Source organism: Mastigoproctus giganteus, chromosome 1 (genome assembly GCF_048544385.1).
Source record: "Mastigoproctus giganteus isolate SK-2022 chromosome 1, ASM4854438v1, whole genome shotgun sequence".
In the NCBI taxonomy this organism is placed as follows: Eukaryota; Metazoa; Arthropoda; class Arachnida; order Uropygi; family Thelyphonidae; genus Mastigoproctus; species Mastigoproctus giganteus.
Window position 1 is genome coordinate 75106627 of NC_143575.1, and position 17069 is coordinate 75123695.

General features: G+C 38.4%; 1 protein-coding gene across 1 annotated transcript in view; it reads right to left on the reverse strand.

The window, feature by feature from the left end:
* LOC150090896 (sorting nexin-25-like) overlaps positions 1-17069 on the reverse strand; it is a 325882-nt gene that overhangs the window by 169372 nt on the left and 139441 nt on the right. Inside the window, exon 13 of the mRNA XM_090376672.1 lies at positions 1163-1310. Coding sequence (XP_090232798.1) covers positions 1163-1310 — 148 coding nt within the window. The remainder of the gene's footprint in view (positions 1-1162; positions 1311-17069) is intronic.

The window sequence follows — 17069 nt, forward strand, 5'->3', positions numbered from 1 at the left end:
GAAGCATATTTATTCCTTGAATAAAAAATTAATACATGTATAAAAAAAAAAAGCAACCCAGTGACTCATTGTTGAATTTATGCATGAAAGTAGAAGTCTGAAGCTAATACAAAACTCGGATTTTGGTTCTTTAATTCATAAATGAATACACTCGCTTGCAAATTAAAGAATTTTTCACCTTTTATCCCTTTCACTTTACATAATTCTGAAGTGCCGATTTTAAAAAATATCATACGCTGTATGATGAAAAGTATATGTATTCAGACACACCATGAATATTGTGTATTATGTCAGAAGTCCTCCATGGATGCATATTTTCTGAGTCATACCAATATAAATCTCATGGGTTTGTTTGTGCAACAGAAGAAGTAGAAGCTAGACAGACCATGGATTGGAACTCGTAGACGTTTAATGTGGGATAGTAGTTGGATGCCATATCAATAACCATTCGGTGTGTGTGATTGCAAATAATCTGAACCACTGAAAATTCACGACAGATACTGTTCAAAGGTGGAAGACTATAAGTGACATCTAGGCGGGGGGAAAAAAGGGTCAGGATGGTCTCATAAACTGGTGGAAAGTATTTGATGAATCAGAAGAGGGTAGTTTGTGATGCAGGCGCACGCGCGCACACACACACACCCTGCAGAAAATTTCCTGTAGTTAGTCTAAGAGGCCACGGTAACATTTGTCAGAACATCAACCATCTGTAAGAAGCTACACTGGTTCAATGGCAGGCATCTGCACATAAGCTCAATATCACAGTCACCAATGAGAAATAGCATTTGCAGCGGTGCCATTCTTGATTTTTATGGATTCTAGAGTGAGTGCTATGGAGTGACAGAAGTGACAGAAACTCTAGACAGAAGTGGTTGGGAATTATTATTAGTACTGAAAATGATGCAAGGAAGCATGCTTATACACAAGCAGCCAAAAAGAAAGATATTAGCTGATAGTTTTTCTGCTATCAGCAATCTGATATATGTTTAGATAAGTTAAAAATATCACCAATCATTAACTTTAATTGCTGTGTAAATTATCTCTTGTTTACCCAGGTTTGTTTGTAATAATATTCACAATTCTAAGAAAATTCAGTGAATTTAAGTATTAAAAATGCAAAACAAAGTGTACCGTATATTCAAATATACACTCTTGAACTGACCTTCTGAAATATGTGTAAAGTCAATGCCATTCTTTTCAGCATCAGTAATCATTTTGTGATATATATCACTGACAATAAAAGAATGATAATATCTTTCTTCCAGAATACCATAAACTTCTTCCTGAGCTTGAAAAAATGCATCTGGTCCCTAAATTAAAAAAGACAAATTATAACACTTACAACATCTGTTTCTGTTTTAAAACAGTACATTAATATATTATTAAACTTAATTTATTACCAATTATATCACAATATCCTAAAATTAATATATTACTAATTTGAATATATTTTTGTAAAACAAAAATTTTAACAATATGTGTTCCATAATTATATGATACGATTATGAGAGCCTTTTCTTTGATCAAAAATGAATCAAAGCATTCACATGTAGAAAACATTTTATAACATTCAAGCTTTTTAATTTGGATCATTTACAATTAGATTGGAATTTTTAAGTAGCATTCATATGTTTCAGATAATTTTTTTGTCCTTTAGTAGCCTTACTAATAAATTAATAAATTATTTACATTCCCACCCCCCAACTGATAACCCAAACATGAAGGTACTTGTTGACATTAGACTTGAAATTTTGCAGACAGACTTTTGGGAAATACAAAATGAGGAAGAGAAAAAGTCAGTTTGGTTAGTTCGAAGTTGGACAGTGAATGAATGCTGAATGGTGGGGACAGAGCAGTGGAAGTATAGAGGCCAATTCAAAAGAAAAAAATGCTCATGGGAATATCTATAGAAAAGGCATACACTGAAACTGAATGTCTATGCAACAGACTGGAGAAAGTTTTGCTAGAGAATTATTAATTAACTTGACTCTTTTGAATAGCAGCTAGGAGCTTCAGAGGTTTTGGTAGCTCCAGCTCATATGTGGAAAATACATTCCATGGTAAGACAGATTTCAGAGATGTTTAGAGAGTCTGTACCTGTTTAGAAGAAAAATAACATTGAGAGAAAATTTTGAAGAAAAATAATGTTTATAAAAAGAAAACCCATTCTTTTCGATGCAGAAGAAGGCTATTTGAGAAATGCTTTTCAGATGAAATAAAGGGAGAGATTAGAAGTCAGGGTAATCTCCAATAAAGATTGATCATGAAATTTGATATAGATCATCATTTTTAGATTATGATCAGATATTGGACACAACAGAAATTTAAGTATCACTGATGATGATCATTGGAGAAGTAGACATTTTTTTTGTGAGAAATAACACAGGACTGAATTTTAGAATGATTAAAACTATTGGGAACTTTGTTTAGAAGACCTTTACACCAAACACAATCAAAAGCCTCAAAAATGTCAAGAATTGAGTTTCACCATAATTTTTCATCAAATTTATCCAAAGATGAGTAACATAAGCCAAGATAGCATCATTGAATTAATAATGATGGAATTCAATATGGATTCCACCACTGGGATAGTGATTGAGGTGATCACTGATCAGGTGGAAGGCTTTGGAGATAGTTTGAGAGCTGGTGATTGATGGATGTCTCTATTACTGTGGAAAGAGTTCAGGTGTTGTGGGATGGAAAAAGGGAAGGTATTTATTGCCCTTTTTAGGAAATGGCCAAATATGGCAAATTTTCAAAAAGAAAGAAAAACACCAACAGAATAAGAAAGAGTAAAAAGGCTTTGAGAACAAGTGAAATGCCATCAGGACCTGGAGCTTTCTTGGCATCAAGATTGTTCAGAATTCTTCTATTATTCTTATCTCTTTCCATGCAGTGCTTTCTGTTATCTAGAAGATCACAAAAGGCACTGCATGGAATGTGTCCGGTATGGTACGGTATGAGGTGATTTACCAAGATCATCAATGAAAGAGTTAGAAGAAAAGCAGGATGCTAATAAGTTAGCTTTACATTTAGTTTAGGCCAGAGACCAGAGGGTTTTACCAGTTGAACAAGAAGCAAGTTTCCTACTCTCAGGCTGTTCAAAATAGAGTTTGAATTGATTAATAACTTTTTACATCTGCTGCAAGTTTTGACTGTAAACAGAAACTGAAGATGGATATTTGGATACGAGGCAGATGCAATATGCTATTTTTTTTTAAATTTTTTATGTGAACCCCAAACACGAGAGGTATTAGAACCTATAGTACTTAGCAGCGTGCTTGGGTTGGAGGTTGAGAAGACGAAAGAAGATATTTGTTGACATTGGACTTGAACTTCTGTAGATTGTAATTTTCAGGAAATACGTATGAAGGAAGGTTGTTCCAGAAAACGGCAGTTGAATGAATAAATGAGGAAGACGAAAAGTTGGTTCAATATTCTTATATTGAAGAGTCTTGGCACATTTATTGGAAAACCAAGGTATAGATAAAAGATGTGATTTTAGGTTGGAATGAGGAATAAAAGATTTCATCACTACAACAATAATTTCACTGACACAATCTGAGAAAACATTTGGATCAGATTTAAGGCAGTAATCCAACAATAAAAAAGCTAAAAAAGAAATTCCATAGTTTGTCCCATTTCACATTCTTGTAATGCCAAAAGACACAAGGCTCAGAATGGCCATGTGATAGAGGCTCCACTGGAGAAGAGACCATCATCAAGTTGTGATCTGAGGTACACAGAGGACCACTAACATTAACTGTGTACTCTGAAGGTTTGTTAGTGAGGAAAGATGAAGATTGTTGGGAGTATGGTTATGACTCTCTCTGGTATTCTGATAGGTAAATGAATAAGTTGTTGTGTAAGGTCATTAGCAATTGCAAAAGTAATTGCAGAAGCCACTGCATGGAATGTGTTTGGTATGGTATGAGTATGAGGTGATTTACCAAGATCATCAATGAAAGAGTTACAAGAAAAGTAGAAAAGTAGGATGCTAATAAGTATATGATATCAAAATTAGTTTTTGCATCCAGTTCCTTTGTGATCACATCTCAGTAACAACCAAATGGGTCTTGTGCAGCTATAAAATTAAAGAAAATTAGTTTGTGGACATTAAAATCACCAAAGAAAATTACTTCATTGTTAGGAAAGTAAATCAAGTTTCCAAGAAAGGAATTCAAAAAGGAATTCAAATAGGTGCATGTATACTTGCGTGTACACCAATGCTAGGAATTTAGTAAATAAATTTGATGAATTTGAGGTATTGCTCAAAACATCAAAGGCAGATATTGTTGGGATATCAGAGACGTGGTGTCACACAGATATAAGGAATGCAGAATTGGAATTTGGGGAGTACAGCGTCTACAGAAAGGATAGACTGGATAGGAAGGGAGGAGGGGTTATGCTATTAGTTAAGAAATACATAAAATCCAAGGAAGTGAAGCCAGTGGACATCGCTGGACAGTGCAGTATCGAGTCAGTTTGGTGTGACATAAGCATTGGGAGATCAAAATTGAGAGTAGGAGTGTGCTATAGGCCTAATGACTCTGATGAGTATAATAAGAAACTGTACAGGGAAATAGAGTGGGCCAGTAAATCAGAGAGTCTTATAATGGGAGATTTTAATTTCCCAGATATTGACTGGAATTTGGGGGCTGGTCACTCACACACTAGCAAGGCTTTTGTGGATTTATTGGATGATTGTTTTCTACATCAGCATGTTCAGGAGGCAACTAGAGGGAGGAATACTCTTGATTTGATTATCAGCAGTGATTCTCCATGCATTAAGAATCTGCAGATAAATGAACCACTAGGTGGCAGTGATCACAGTGTGCTGAAGTGGGATTTACTCAAAGAGGTAACTACCATTAGGGGTAAAGGGAAGGGTTATTGCTTTCGTAAAGGCGACTACGATGGACTGAGACAGTATTTAAATTCTATACAGTGGGACCAACTGATGATGTTACCAACAGCAAATGCAAAATGGGAAGCATTCAAAGAACTTATCTTGGAAGCTACTAGGCTTTACATACCAACTAAGAAATATTGTTCAAGGTTTAGGCCTAAATGGATGTCAGATGAACTGATGAGGCATATGGCAGAGAAGAAACATGCATGGGATATATATACAAATTAACACATGACACAGAAGCCTATTATAGATACAAGTTGATCTGTAACCAAGTTACAAAGGAGGTTAGGCAGGCGAAGGCAGATTACGAGAAATCTTTGGCAAGGGATGCATAGAAAAACAGCAAAGAGTTCTTTACTTATGTAAACTCTAGAAGGAAGGGGATGAATCAGATTGGTCCACTTGATATCGATGGGTCAACTGTTGATGATCCTGCTCAGGTAGCTAACAAACTAAATGAATATTTTGCATTGACATTTACACGTGAGGAGTTATTTAGCGAGGGGAAAGCCAGAGGTGTATTCAACTCTAGCAGTAAGCTAGAGAATCTTGTAATAACTGAGAGTAAAGTGGAGGAGAAATTGTTGAAGATAAACACAAGAAAGGCATCCGGGGTGGATGGGATCTATCCAGTTATATTAAAGGAGGCAGCAAAGGAAGTAAGCAAACCCTTAGCCATAATTATGAGAGCTTCCTTGGACTCAGGGGAGGTACCCACAGACTGGAGATGTGCAAATGTGACCCCAATTCACAAAGGAGGATCAAAGGCTGACACAAGTAATTATAGACCTGTGAGTTTAACTTCTGTTCCAGGAAAATTAATGGAGGCACTAGTTAAAGAAGCACTGCAGGATCATTTAGACAAGACTTCAGTTATAGCTCAGACACAGCATGGTTTTGTTAAGGGGAAGTCTTGCCTGACCAATTTGATTGGATACTATGATGCAGTCACAAAGGAACTGGATGCAGGGAATAACTTTTATATTATATACTTGGATCTTAGAAAGTAAGGCTTTTGATACTGTTGCACATGGAAGACTGCTGCACAAATTGGAGCAGTGTGACACTGGAGGCAAATTACTGCTGTGGATAAAGTGACTGAGGGGTGGCTGAGGGGGAGAAGACAGAGTGGTAATCAATGGACACTGCTCATCGTGGACTAATGTTATTAGTGGAGTCACTCAGGGCTCAGTGTTGGGTCCATTATTGTTTTCTGTATATATAAATGATATTGATGATGGTATATCAAGCTTAATGTCGAAGTTTGCAGATGATACAAAGGTAGGCAGGGTTGTCAAGAACACTACTGACACTATGCTGCTGCAACAGGATCTGGAAAGGTTGAGCAGATGGGCTGAGAGGTGGCAAATGAAGTTTAACATTGACAAATGTAAAGTACTACACATGGGAAACAGCAACCCCAGAGCAACGTATCAACTCTGTGCTACTACACTGACAGTGGTAGAGAATGAAAGGGACCCGGGGGTGGTTGTGCAGGCAGATATGAAGTTCTCTGAGCAGTGCAGACGGGCTGCAAGAGTAGCTCATGGTGTATTGTCAATGATATATAGGAATTTTTCTAGCAGGGATAAGGAGGTGATTATTCCCTTGTATAAGGCAATGGTCAGGCCACACCTAGAGTACTGTATACAGGTCTGGAGGCCTCATTTCAAGAAGGATGTAGAGCTGCTGGAACAAGTACAGAGAAGGGCAACAACATTAGTGAATGAAACAAAGGGGTGCTCTTACGAAGAAAGGCTTACGTTTTGCAAATTACAGTGTCTGGAGACTAGGCACCAGCGAGGTGATCTGATAGAGGTGTATAAAGCCTTGAATGGTTTGAGCATGCTAAATGCTGATGGGATTCTTCCTCTCGCTCAGAATAATCACCTGAGTGGGCATAAATTCAAATTGAGGAAAGACAGATGTAGGATAGACGTGCGGAAATTTGCCTTTAGCCAGCGGGTGGTTGGTTGGTGGAACAGACTTCCATCCCTTGTCGTGGAAGTTGATAGCCTAAATAAGTTTAAGGCTCAGTTGGACAGGTATTTTGAACGAACAGAGGGGTGAAGTGGAAGTGGTTTTTTTTTTTTTTTTTTTTTTTTGGCTGATGCTGCATAAGCTTGCTTTCTTGCATCAAATTCCTCTACTAATGCTAATAGCACGGAGAGACTGCTTACTTTACTGATGACTAGTGAATGGTGAACAAAGTGAACAAGTGTAAATCATAACTGTTTAGATTAGAAATAAAAATCTACAAATTCTTAATTGTATTCTTACGTGCACATACCTCAATTGTACACGAAATATGTGGCATACTTGCTGAAATAAGCCTGATTGGTTTTGCTACATTTGCAGAAAAGTGGTATTAAAATTGCAGCAGAAGCCACCGTCACAACTTGTGAGAAAAGCCTATGAACTCTATTTTGTATGCAAGGTCAGAGATCAAGATAAAGTATGGGCTACAAAGATTTCCTGTAGCTCATGTTCAAGGATATTAACAGGTTGGCTTAGAGGTAGCCATAAATCAAAGCCTTTTGCTGTTCTGTTCATAAACAATTGTTACTTTTGCATGATCAATATTTCTGGTTTTTCTGGGAAATCCAAGCACACACACACACACACACACACACACACACACACACACACACACACACACCAGTGGTTTTCAAGCTTTTTTTAATAATGGTACCCCTAACTAATTTATTTTGCGGCATCCCCTACTCAATTTTCTGCCTGTTAGATCCGATTCTCTCTCTCTCTCTCTCTCTCTCTCTCTCTCTGTATATATATATATATATATAATATTAAAAAATATATATGTTATATGACATTTATTCCAATAATATAATTATAAAAACTACATTTCATAATACAAATTATATATATACAGTATATAATTTTATTCTTTATACAGAGGTACTAAGTAAACATCAATTATAGATCACCACAAAATTAAAAAGATACTGTACATCTTTTTATAATGAAATAAACATATAAATTAAAAAATAATAATTAGTTTAAGTAACTTAAATCCAAATTACGTGGCACCCCTGGAATGTTGTTGCGGCACCCTAAGGTGCCACAGCATCCCGGTTGAAAACCACTGATATACACTGATTAGCCAAAATATTATGACCAGCGATTCATTATGCAAATTGAAGCAACGGGCAGGTGAACTACGATGCATGCATGAGTCAGGACATGGTATAAAAAACACCTGTTACCGAACTCCGTTAATCAGTGTTATGTTACTCTTGTTCTTCAGATGGGACAGGAAACAGAATTAAGCGTTTGACAAAGGCCAAATTGTAATGGTCAGATGACTGGGTCAGATAATATCCAAAACGACATGGCTGGTGGGGTGTTAACAGTCAGCTGTGGTTAGTACTTACCGAAAGTGGTCCAAGGAGGGGAAACCCATGAACTGCTGGCAAAGTGTTGGGTGACCACAGCTCAATGCTTGAGGTGAGTGAAGGCTCTCCCAGATGGTACGTGGCAACAGAAGGGCGACTATGGCACAACTTGCCAGTAATTGGAATGCTGGTGACGGGAGTAATGTGTCGCAACACACAGTACATCCAACCCTGCTGAAAATGGGGCTGCGTAGCTGCAGGCCACTCCGAGTGCCCATACTAACCACGGTTCACCGGTGACAGCACCCACAATGGGCACGTGAGCATCGAAACTGGACCTTGAGTGATTGGAAGAAGGTCGTCTTGTCTGATGACTCGTGATTCTTGCTGCACCACATGGACAGCCTGGTACGTGTGTGTCGTTTACCTGGGGAAGTGATGGTGCCTGGATGCACGGTGGGGAAAAAACAAGCCGGTGGCAGTGGTGTCATGCTTTGGGCGATGTTCTGCTGGGATACCCTGGGTCCAATTATCCACGTGCCGGGCACTCTGATGTCTACCTCCTACCTAAACATCATTGCTGACCAGGTACACCCTTTCATGACAACGGTTTTCCCCTCTGGCGGTGTCGCCTTTCAGCAGGATAAAATGCCATGCCACACCACCTGGATTATTCGAGACTGGCTCACGGAACATGAGGAAAACTTCCAGGTATTGCCCTGGCCTCAAAATTCCCCTGACATCAATCCCATTGAGAATCTGTGGTTTGTGTTCGAACAGCAACTCCGATCTGCGGCATCTCAACCACAGACGGACCTTACAGGAGTTAAAGGATCTGCTAGTTACGTGTTGGAACCAGATACCACAACACACATTTAGAAATCTTGTAGTGTACATGCCTCGCTGGGTACGAGCTGTTTTTGCTGCATGTGGAGGACCAATATCATATTAGATAGGTGATCATAATGTTTTGGCTCATCGGTGTGTGTGTGTGTGTGTGTGTGTATATTTACACACACACACACACACACACTGAGTGACTATTGAATTATGTCACCCCTATGAAAACTGAATGCGACCTGTTGACCACGTGAGGTACATGAGTGTGCAGTTAGTTGACCTACATAGTCTAGATAATGTGTCAGCAGTTCAGTAGGTAGGAAAATTCCGAGCGTGATGGGTAAAAGGAAGGATTTATCGGACTTTGATAAAGGACAGATTGTGGGAGCTCGACGAGCTGGTGTCTCGATTTCCCAAGCGACTGAATTGGGGGGTGTTCGAGAGCTGCCATTGTTAAAGTGTACCAGGACTGGCATCAAAATGGTCAAACAACAATCCAATGGCAAAACTGTAAAGGACAGCGAAAGGTTGAAGTTAGAGGTGAGCACCGGATCCAACGACTCGTACAGGCGAACATGCTCAGCTCTGTTGAAGAGTTGACTACCCAATACAACATGGGCCAACCCGGAACAATATCTGGCATGGCTATGCGTCGCATGGCCATGCCAGAAAAGACTTGCCTGGTGCAAAGAGCATGCAAGTTGGACGTTAGAAGACTGGAAGAAGTGTGCTGGTCGGATGAGTCACATTATTTACTCCACACCATGGATGGTCATGTACAGATTTGGCATCAACAACATGAGGCTCTTCATCCATCATGCATGGTATCAAAAGTGCATGCCAGTGGAGGCGGTTGTATGGTGTGGGACATGTTTCACTGGCAGGAACTTGGACCCCTGGTGCATGTGGAACAACATATCACTGGTCTCCGCTATCATCAACTGCTTGCTGACTGTGTATACCCCGCTACGTTACACTTTTTCCCGAATGCCGATGGTGTCTTCCAAGATGACAATGCGCCGAGCCATTGGGAACTTGATGTGCAGGAATGGCTTGAGGAACACAGTTCTGACTTCCAGCATATCAATTGGCCTTCAAAATCCACTGATATCAATCCCATAGAGCACTTGTGGGACACTATGGAAAGGCATATCAGGCATCTGGATACACCAATCACCTCCATACCTGCATTGCTAGCCACATTACACACAGCTTAGTTGGCCATACTTCCCGAACGCTTCCAACATTTTGTTGAATCAATGCCAAGCAAATAGCTGCTGTACTGAAGGCAAAAGGAGGACCTACAAAGTATTAGGTGGTCGTAATTCAGTGATCACTCAGTGTATATATTTTCTGAAAAGAAAATTCAAAGTTTTATGTTTAAAACAACTCAACTTTATTCTTATTTTTACATAAATATACAATAATAACTTTATTTATCATCAATTTGCTATACATAGAATGAATAATTTGACTAGTTCCAGGGTGTGGTTTTGCAGACCCCCCCCAGGGGTTCGCAGACCCCAGTTTGGGAACCAATGAAGTAGAGTATCCCAACATACCTTCTGCTCTAAGGCCGGTTTCTCACAATGATACAATGCTAGTGCCATAACTACCAGAAACTTATGGAGTTGACTCTGATTCAGGATTGGAAATGGAGTCTCCAGAAGATGGAGAACCCAGAATGAGTACAGATCCAGACTTTTCAACTCTTGAAACTAAAAAGTCGCATCTAATCACTCAGGCAGAATTGAACAATTTGGGTCAGAGATTTGTACCTCTCCAAAACCAAGGCTGAATTACTAGGATCATGAGTTCAGCAGTGGAATATTCTTGAAAAGGGTGTCAAGGTGTCTTTTTATAGGAAGAGGCAATCTGACAGAATAACTTATTACTCCATGGATGATGCTTTGGTTTATTGTAACAATGTCCAGGAATTATTGAAAGAGTTACATCTGGAGCATGTCCTTGAGCAGTGGAAGCTTTTCACTGATTGAACCAAAGTCAGTTTGAAAGCAGTTTTACTCCATAATGGAAATAAGTATCCATCTATACCATTGGCCTATGCAGTTCACAAAGGAAACATATGAGAACCTACAGGTTCTTTTGTAAAAAATATGCTATTAAGAATACAAATGAAATATCTGTGCCGACCTATAAGTGTTAGCTTTGCTGACTGGAATGCAAGGCGGATACACTAAATACTACTGCTTTTTATATGAGTGGGGCAACTGAGCGAAGGATTGCCACTTTAGGTTAAAAAAATGGTCAGACCATTCAGAAATTACACCAGGCCAGAAAAATGTAACACATCCTCCTTTGGTAGATAAGTCAAAAATTTATTTACCTCCATTGCACATCAAGCTAAGTTTGATAAAAATATTTGTTAAAGCGATGGACAAAAAAGGAGAAGGATTTTCCTGATCGAGGCAAAAGTTTCCTCAAATTAGTGAGGCCAAGATCAAAGAGGAAATTTTTGTAGGTCCTCAAATCAAATTGCTATTCCAAGATGAGGAATTCACTAAAAAATTAAATGCTACAGAAGTAAGAGACTGGAAGGCATCTGAAAATGTCTGCTGGAACTTTTTTAGGCAATGAGAAATCACAGAATTACAGTGAAATTGCAGATGAGCTAATTTTAGCATACAGAGAGTTGAGATGCAACATATTGTTAAAGTTTCATTTCGTCTATTCCCATTTAGACTTTTTCCCTGAAAACTTGGGAGCGGTCTTCTCCAATGAGCACAGTGAAAGGTTTCACCAAAATATTTCTCAAATGGAAAAAAGATAACAGGAAAAATGGAGTCCAAATATCTTGGAAAACTACTGTTGGAATCTCGTACAGAAGACACCAATGGAAGTTTATAAAAAAAAAAAAACCGATAAAATAAGTGTTTTGTATTAGATAAACATTTTTGCAGAGAGAACAATGGGTTAACAGACCCATTGTTCAATATTTAGTACTGTATGTAACATTTTCTTAAAATTTATGAAATCTTTATTAGTAGAAACTTAGTTTTTGACTTTAATCCCTTCTCCCTTAAAATTGGTGGGTGTTACAGCAATATGGTTGTCATAATTGAATTCATCAATGTCAAATCTACAAGATTCACCCGTAATTTTAACAGGGAGTGAAAAAAAAATTCTTTTTTTTTTTTTTTTTTTATTTGGCTGACCAGTTATCAAACAGTGTACCTCAGGGGTTAAATACTATACTCAAGAAGTGCTTCAGCACATGACATTCGAGTAATGGTTAGCAGTACTTTTTAAAGGGGAGGGGGAGAATGCACAGGATAAATATGCTAACCAATTAACATGACATTCAGTAGAATGGAACACAGAATATTCTCAAGTCCTGAAATTTTGAAAAGGATTGAAGCTGTTTAAAAAATTTATAGCCAAGTTTTTTGGGGGGGCAAGAAGGGCATTTTTTTCTGAGGATTTCGAACAACCTCAAGGAAATTTCAACATATGCTGAAAATCTGATGTCAATCTGACCCTCCTTGTGCAATGTCCAGGGGCTTCACTATTCATATAAATGAAAACATACTTTCATTTATATATAGATTTCTGTAGGGAAGAAATGGAAGGGATGTGAGTGCTAAGCAACTGGAAAAGGTTACAATAAAACATTTTAATATACATATAACCATATGTTATATATGAATATGTCTTTTTTAAATTTATGAGATAAGTAATTTTAAAATAAACACCATATCAATTCATTTAAATTTGATGTAGTATCACAGGTTCTTTGTTTAGGTTTTCCTGATTAATACTGTTTACTGCTGGATCATAGCAGCACTATATGCTGTCAGAAAAATGTAATGTTTTGTTGAGCAGTACTGTAAAAATCTGACTAGATTCGAGAGTTGACTAAAAGAATCTTTTATTGCTATCAAAAATTTTGCTATGGGTTTCCAGAGTAGCATGTTTCTTGATATTAAGCTAACTGTTGACATGACATGACATGAAAGCTTAAAAATGGTGATCAACCACATTTAAGAAAAAAAAGGGCCTTGCACAACTAACTGTTATTCCTATATGGGAAGTCTAATAATAATATTAAATAAAGCTTTTTCAAGTTTTTTGAAGCAACTAAAAACATATAAATGATAAAACAGATTTTGTCTATAAATGGGCTCTCTAATCAAATTACAGTAATACCCCGACTTATGCGAACTCGGAGTTACGCGGTTCTTGATTTTTTCGTTTGGCAACACTGCCGCCCACTATCTTCAAGGTCGTTTTTCATATGCTATCAATATACGGTGCGACGGCGGAGAGTGAGAGCAAAAGATGAACAAAATTCAACTTTGCTGCTGCACGAGCTGCACACATATACAAGAATTTGCATTCCAACTGTCATATTTATATGTGTGCATTCGAATTCGTGCTCAACTTTTGTCGGAAATTACATCGTTTTCACAAATAAAAAACTTTCCAGGCTTTAAGGTTTCCAAAGACCGATTGACAATGATGGTCGGCAGGAATGCAGCTGGTGACTGCAAGTTAAAACCTCTCTTAATTTATCGCTCCGAAAACATAAGAGTTTTAAAAAATATATCTAAAATTAGCTTACCAGTGATTTGGAAGTCAAATCATAAAGCTTGGGTGACAGCTTCCATTTTTGAGGACTTGTTTGGTCACCACTTCATACCCAAAGTCAAACGTTATTGCAAGTTTAAACAGATTCCATTTAAATCGATCCTTCTTATTAACAATGCATCCGCCTGCCACCCTAATTAATTTCGACCGACATGTGAGAGTTGTGTTTTTGCCTCCAAACACAACCAGCTTGCTTCAACCAATGGACCAGGGAGTCATCGAAACATTCAAGGCCTACTACACGAGACGTTCGTTTGCAAGTCTGAATGAAGCTATGAGACAAAATAGTGAGATATCTGTTAAAGACTTTTGGAAACAATTCAATGTTTTAGATGCCGTAAGAATCATTGAAGAATCTTGGGATGACATTCACAAAAAAAATTGAATGATGTCTGGAAGAAACTTTGTCCATTTTTTTTCAAAAACGAGTCGAAAACAATGCCAGAAACTGATCATGTCGCTCATATGATAGAAGAAGTTGTTAATCTTGCCAGGCAATTAGATTTGGAAGTCAATGGTGATGATGTCAACGAGCTGTTGGATTCACATAGTGAGGTGCTGACAATGAATGAGCTCATAGAGATGCGTGAGCAAAACGTCACTGAATTATCCGACACTTCAGACCCAGTTCCACCAGAAAAGCACATGACAATTGCAAGTTTGACAGATTGGTTGGTTTGGTTTTATTGGCGCATTAGCTACTAAGGCTATAATGCACCAAGACCATGTCATTTATAAAAAAGTTTAAACTTTCAGTGACCTAATTAGATAGGTCACTATGTCCAAAGGTATAACAAATATATAAAGGAAAAATGTAAACTACATATTCGATTAAAAATATTTATTGATTTTAAAAAGCTAAAAACAGCAGACACATTGTCATTGTCAGATAAAATCTGACTGAGTGTATATGGCTCAGTCAGATGACTAAAAGCGGTAAAACGGATATTTCTAAAATCTGGACAATCAATTAAAATGTGTCTCATGGATAAAACTGTGCCACAGTTCTCGCACATAGGACAGTCATCTGCCCTCAGCAGAAAAGAATGTGTAAGATGACCGTGTCCTATGCGGAGACGAGCTAGAACAACTTCCTCCTTACGATTCCTGCGCAGACTAGACTGCCACGGTTCAATTACAGGCTTTATACGATATAATTTATTCGCAGTCTGTCTATTCCACGAATCCTGCCATTGGGAGTGAATCTTCTCGTGTATTATTTGCCTGTAGTCTGTATAAGGGACTAACAGGCAGCGGTTATTATTGGGAATTGCTGATTTGGCTGCGGCGTCAGCCAAATCATTTCCCCTAATCCCAATGTGGCTGGGAATCCAGCAGAAGCGGATGTCATATTCGCGTTCATGGAGAACGTGAATCTTCTGCTGAATGCTAGACAGAACTGGATGAGGATTATACCTCACAGATATTAAGGCCTGTAACATGCTAAGAGAGTCGGAATATAAAATGAACCATTGGTATTGGCATTTACTAATATGATCCAAGGCTAACTCTACAGCGTGCAGCTCTGCAGTAAATATGCTGCATTCAGAGGGAATCTACTCTGATATAGTGCTGTCTGTAAAGACAGCAGAAGATCCCACATATGATTCTGACTTCGAACCTTCTGTGTAGACTGGCGCGAAGTTGGAATATTCAGTTCGGTGTGCTGAATGAAGCTGCAGGTAGACACCTGATGGAGTGTCCGACTTTCCCCAGTTTCTAAGCGACAAGTCGCATACCAGGACACGAGCATGCCAGGGTGGAAAGGGTTGCTTTGATGTTTGGGCTACCTTGATATTAAGTTCATTGAGTAGCTCTTGGAGACGAATACCAAAAGGACGATTGGCAGTCTTACGGGTATTGTACAAGTTTTCCCATCGTGGCTCAAAAACGAAGGGCCACGTAGGATGCAAGTTTGACAGAAGGTCTCAGCTCAATTGAAAAGGGCTTAAAAATTTTAGAACACATAGACTCCAACGAAGAACACATTAGAGCTACAAAGCAAGGAATAAAAAATTATTAGCTTGCTACGAAGAAATTCTGCGTGAAAAAAAGAAGCCACTGTCGTCAGACGAATTTGTTAGATTTTATGAAGCCATCGACATCGAAATAACTTTTTTACGTAACTGATTTATTTTTTTAATACGTAATTTGTATTAATATGTATAAATAACTGCAATTTTATTAAATATTTTTCTTTTAAACTAGTGTTTTTGTTAGTCCTTGGTCCCAATTAAACAAAATTTATATGTATTTATATGCAAAGTTGTACCCCGACTTATGCGAATTTGACTTAAGCGATTTTCGTCGGACCCACCTATCGCGTAACTTCGGGGTATTACTGTGTAAGATTAGCCTGACAACAGCAAACATGCTGCTTTGTGGCTTTATAGCACAGTTTGTAATGATAAAAAGCTCACTTAGTCAACTCTTTCTTTAGGTGGATATTTAACATTTTAAAAAGGTCAGTCAATGTAGAAAGAGAGAAAAGATAACAACAATGCAACTTGTAAGAAATTAGCATAAAATGTACGAAAATTAGGCATAAGTACTGGAGCTGTCAGTTGGCATACCCTCTATTACAGTGGACTGGAAATTGATGCTGAGAAATGTATGTAGAAATGAAGATGTTACAAACATGTAGTTATAGCAATAAAATATCTGCTGTAACAGAATAAATATCATTGGCCAACATGATTTATATCTCCACTAATATATTGGAAATTTGCAGTCAATTTTTATGTATAGATTTCGAAAATAATTTTTAATCACGTCAAGTAACAATTTCTAAATACATACACCGATGAGCCAAAACATGATGACCACCTACCTAATATGATGTTGGTCCTCCACGTGCAGCCAAAACAGCTCGCACCCGGCAAGGCACGGACGCTACAAGATTTCTAAATGTGTCTTGTGGTATCTGGTACCAACACGTAACCAGCAGATCCTTTAACTCCTCTTAAAGGTACATGGTTGAGATGCCACAGATCTGAGTTGCTGTTCCAACACGAACCACAGATGCTCAATGGGATTGATCGCTGGGAAATTTGGAGGCCAGGGCAATACCTGCAAGTCTTCCTCATGTTCCGCAAACCAGTCTCGAATGTTCTGGGTGGTGTGGCATGGTGCATTATCCTGCTGAAAGGCGGCACTGCCAGAGGGGAAGACTGTTGTCATGAAAGGGTGTACCTGGTCAGCAATGATATTTAGGTAGGAGGTAGACATCAGAGCGCCTGGCATGTGGATAACTAGACCCAAGGTATCCCAGCAGAACATCGCCCAAAGCATGACACCACTGCACCCGGCTTGTTTTTGCCCCACAGTGCATCCAGGTGCCATCACTTCCC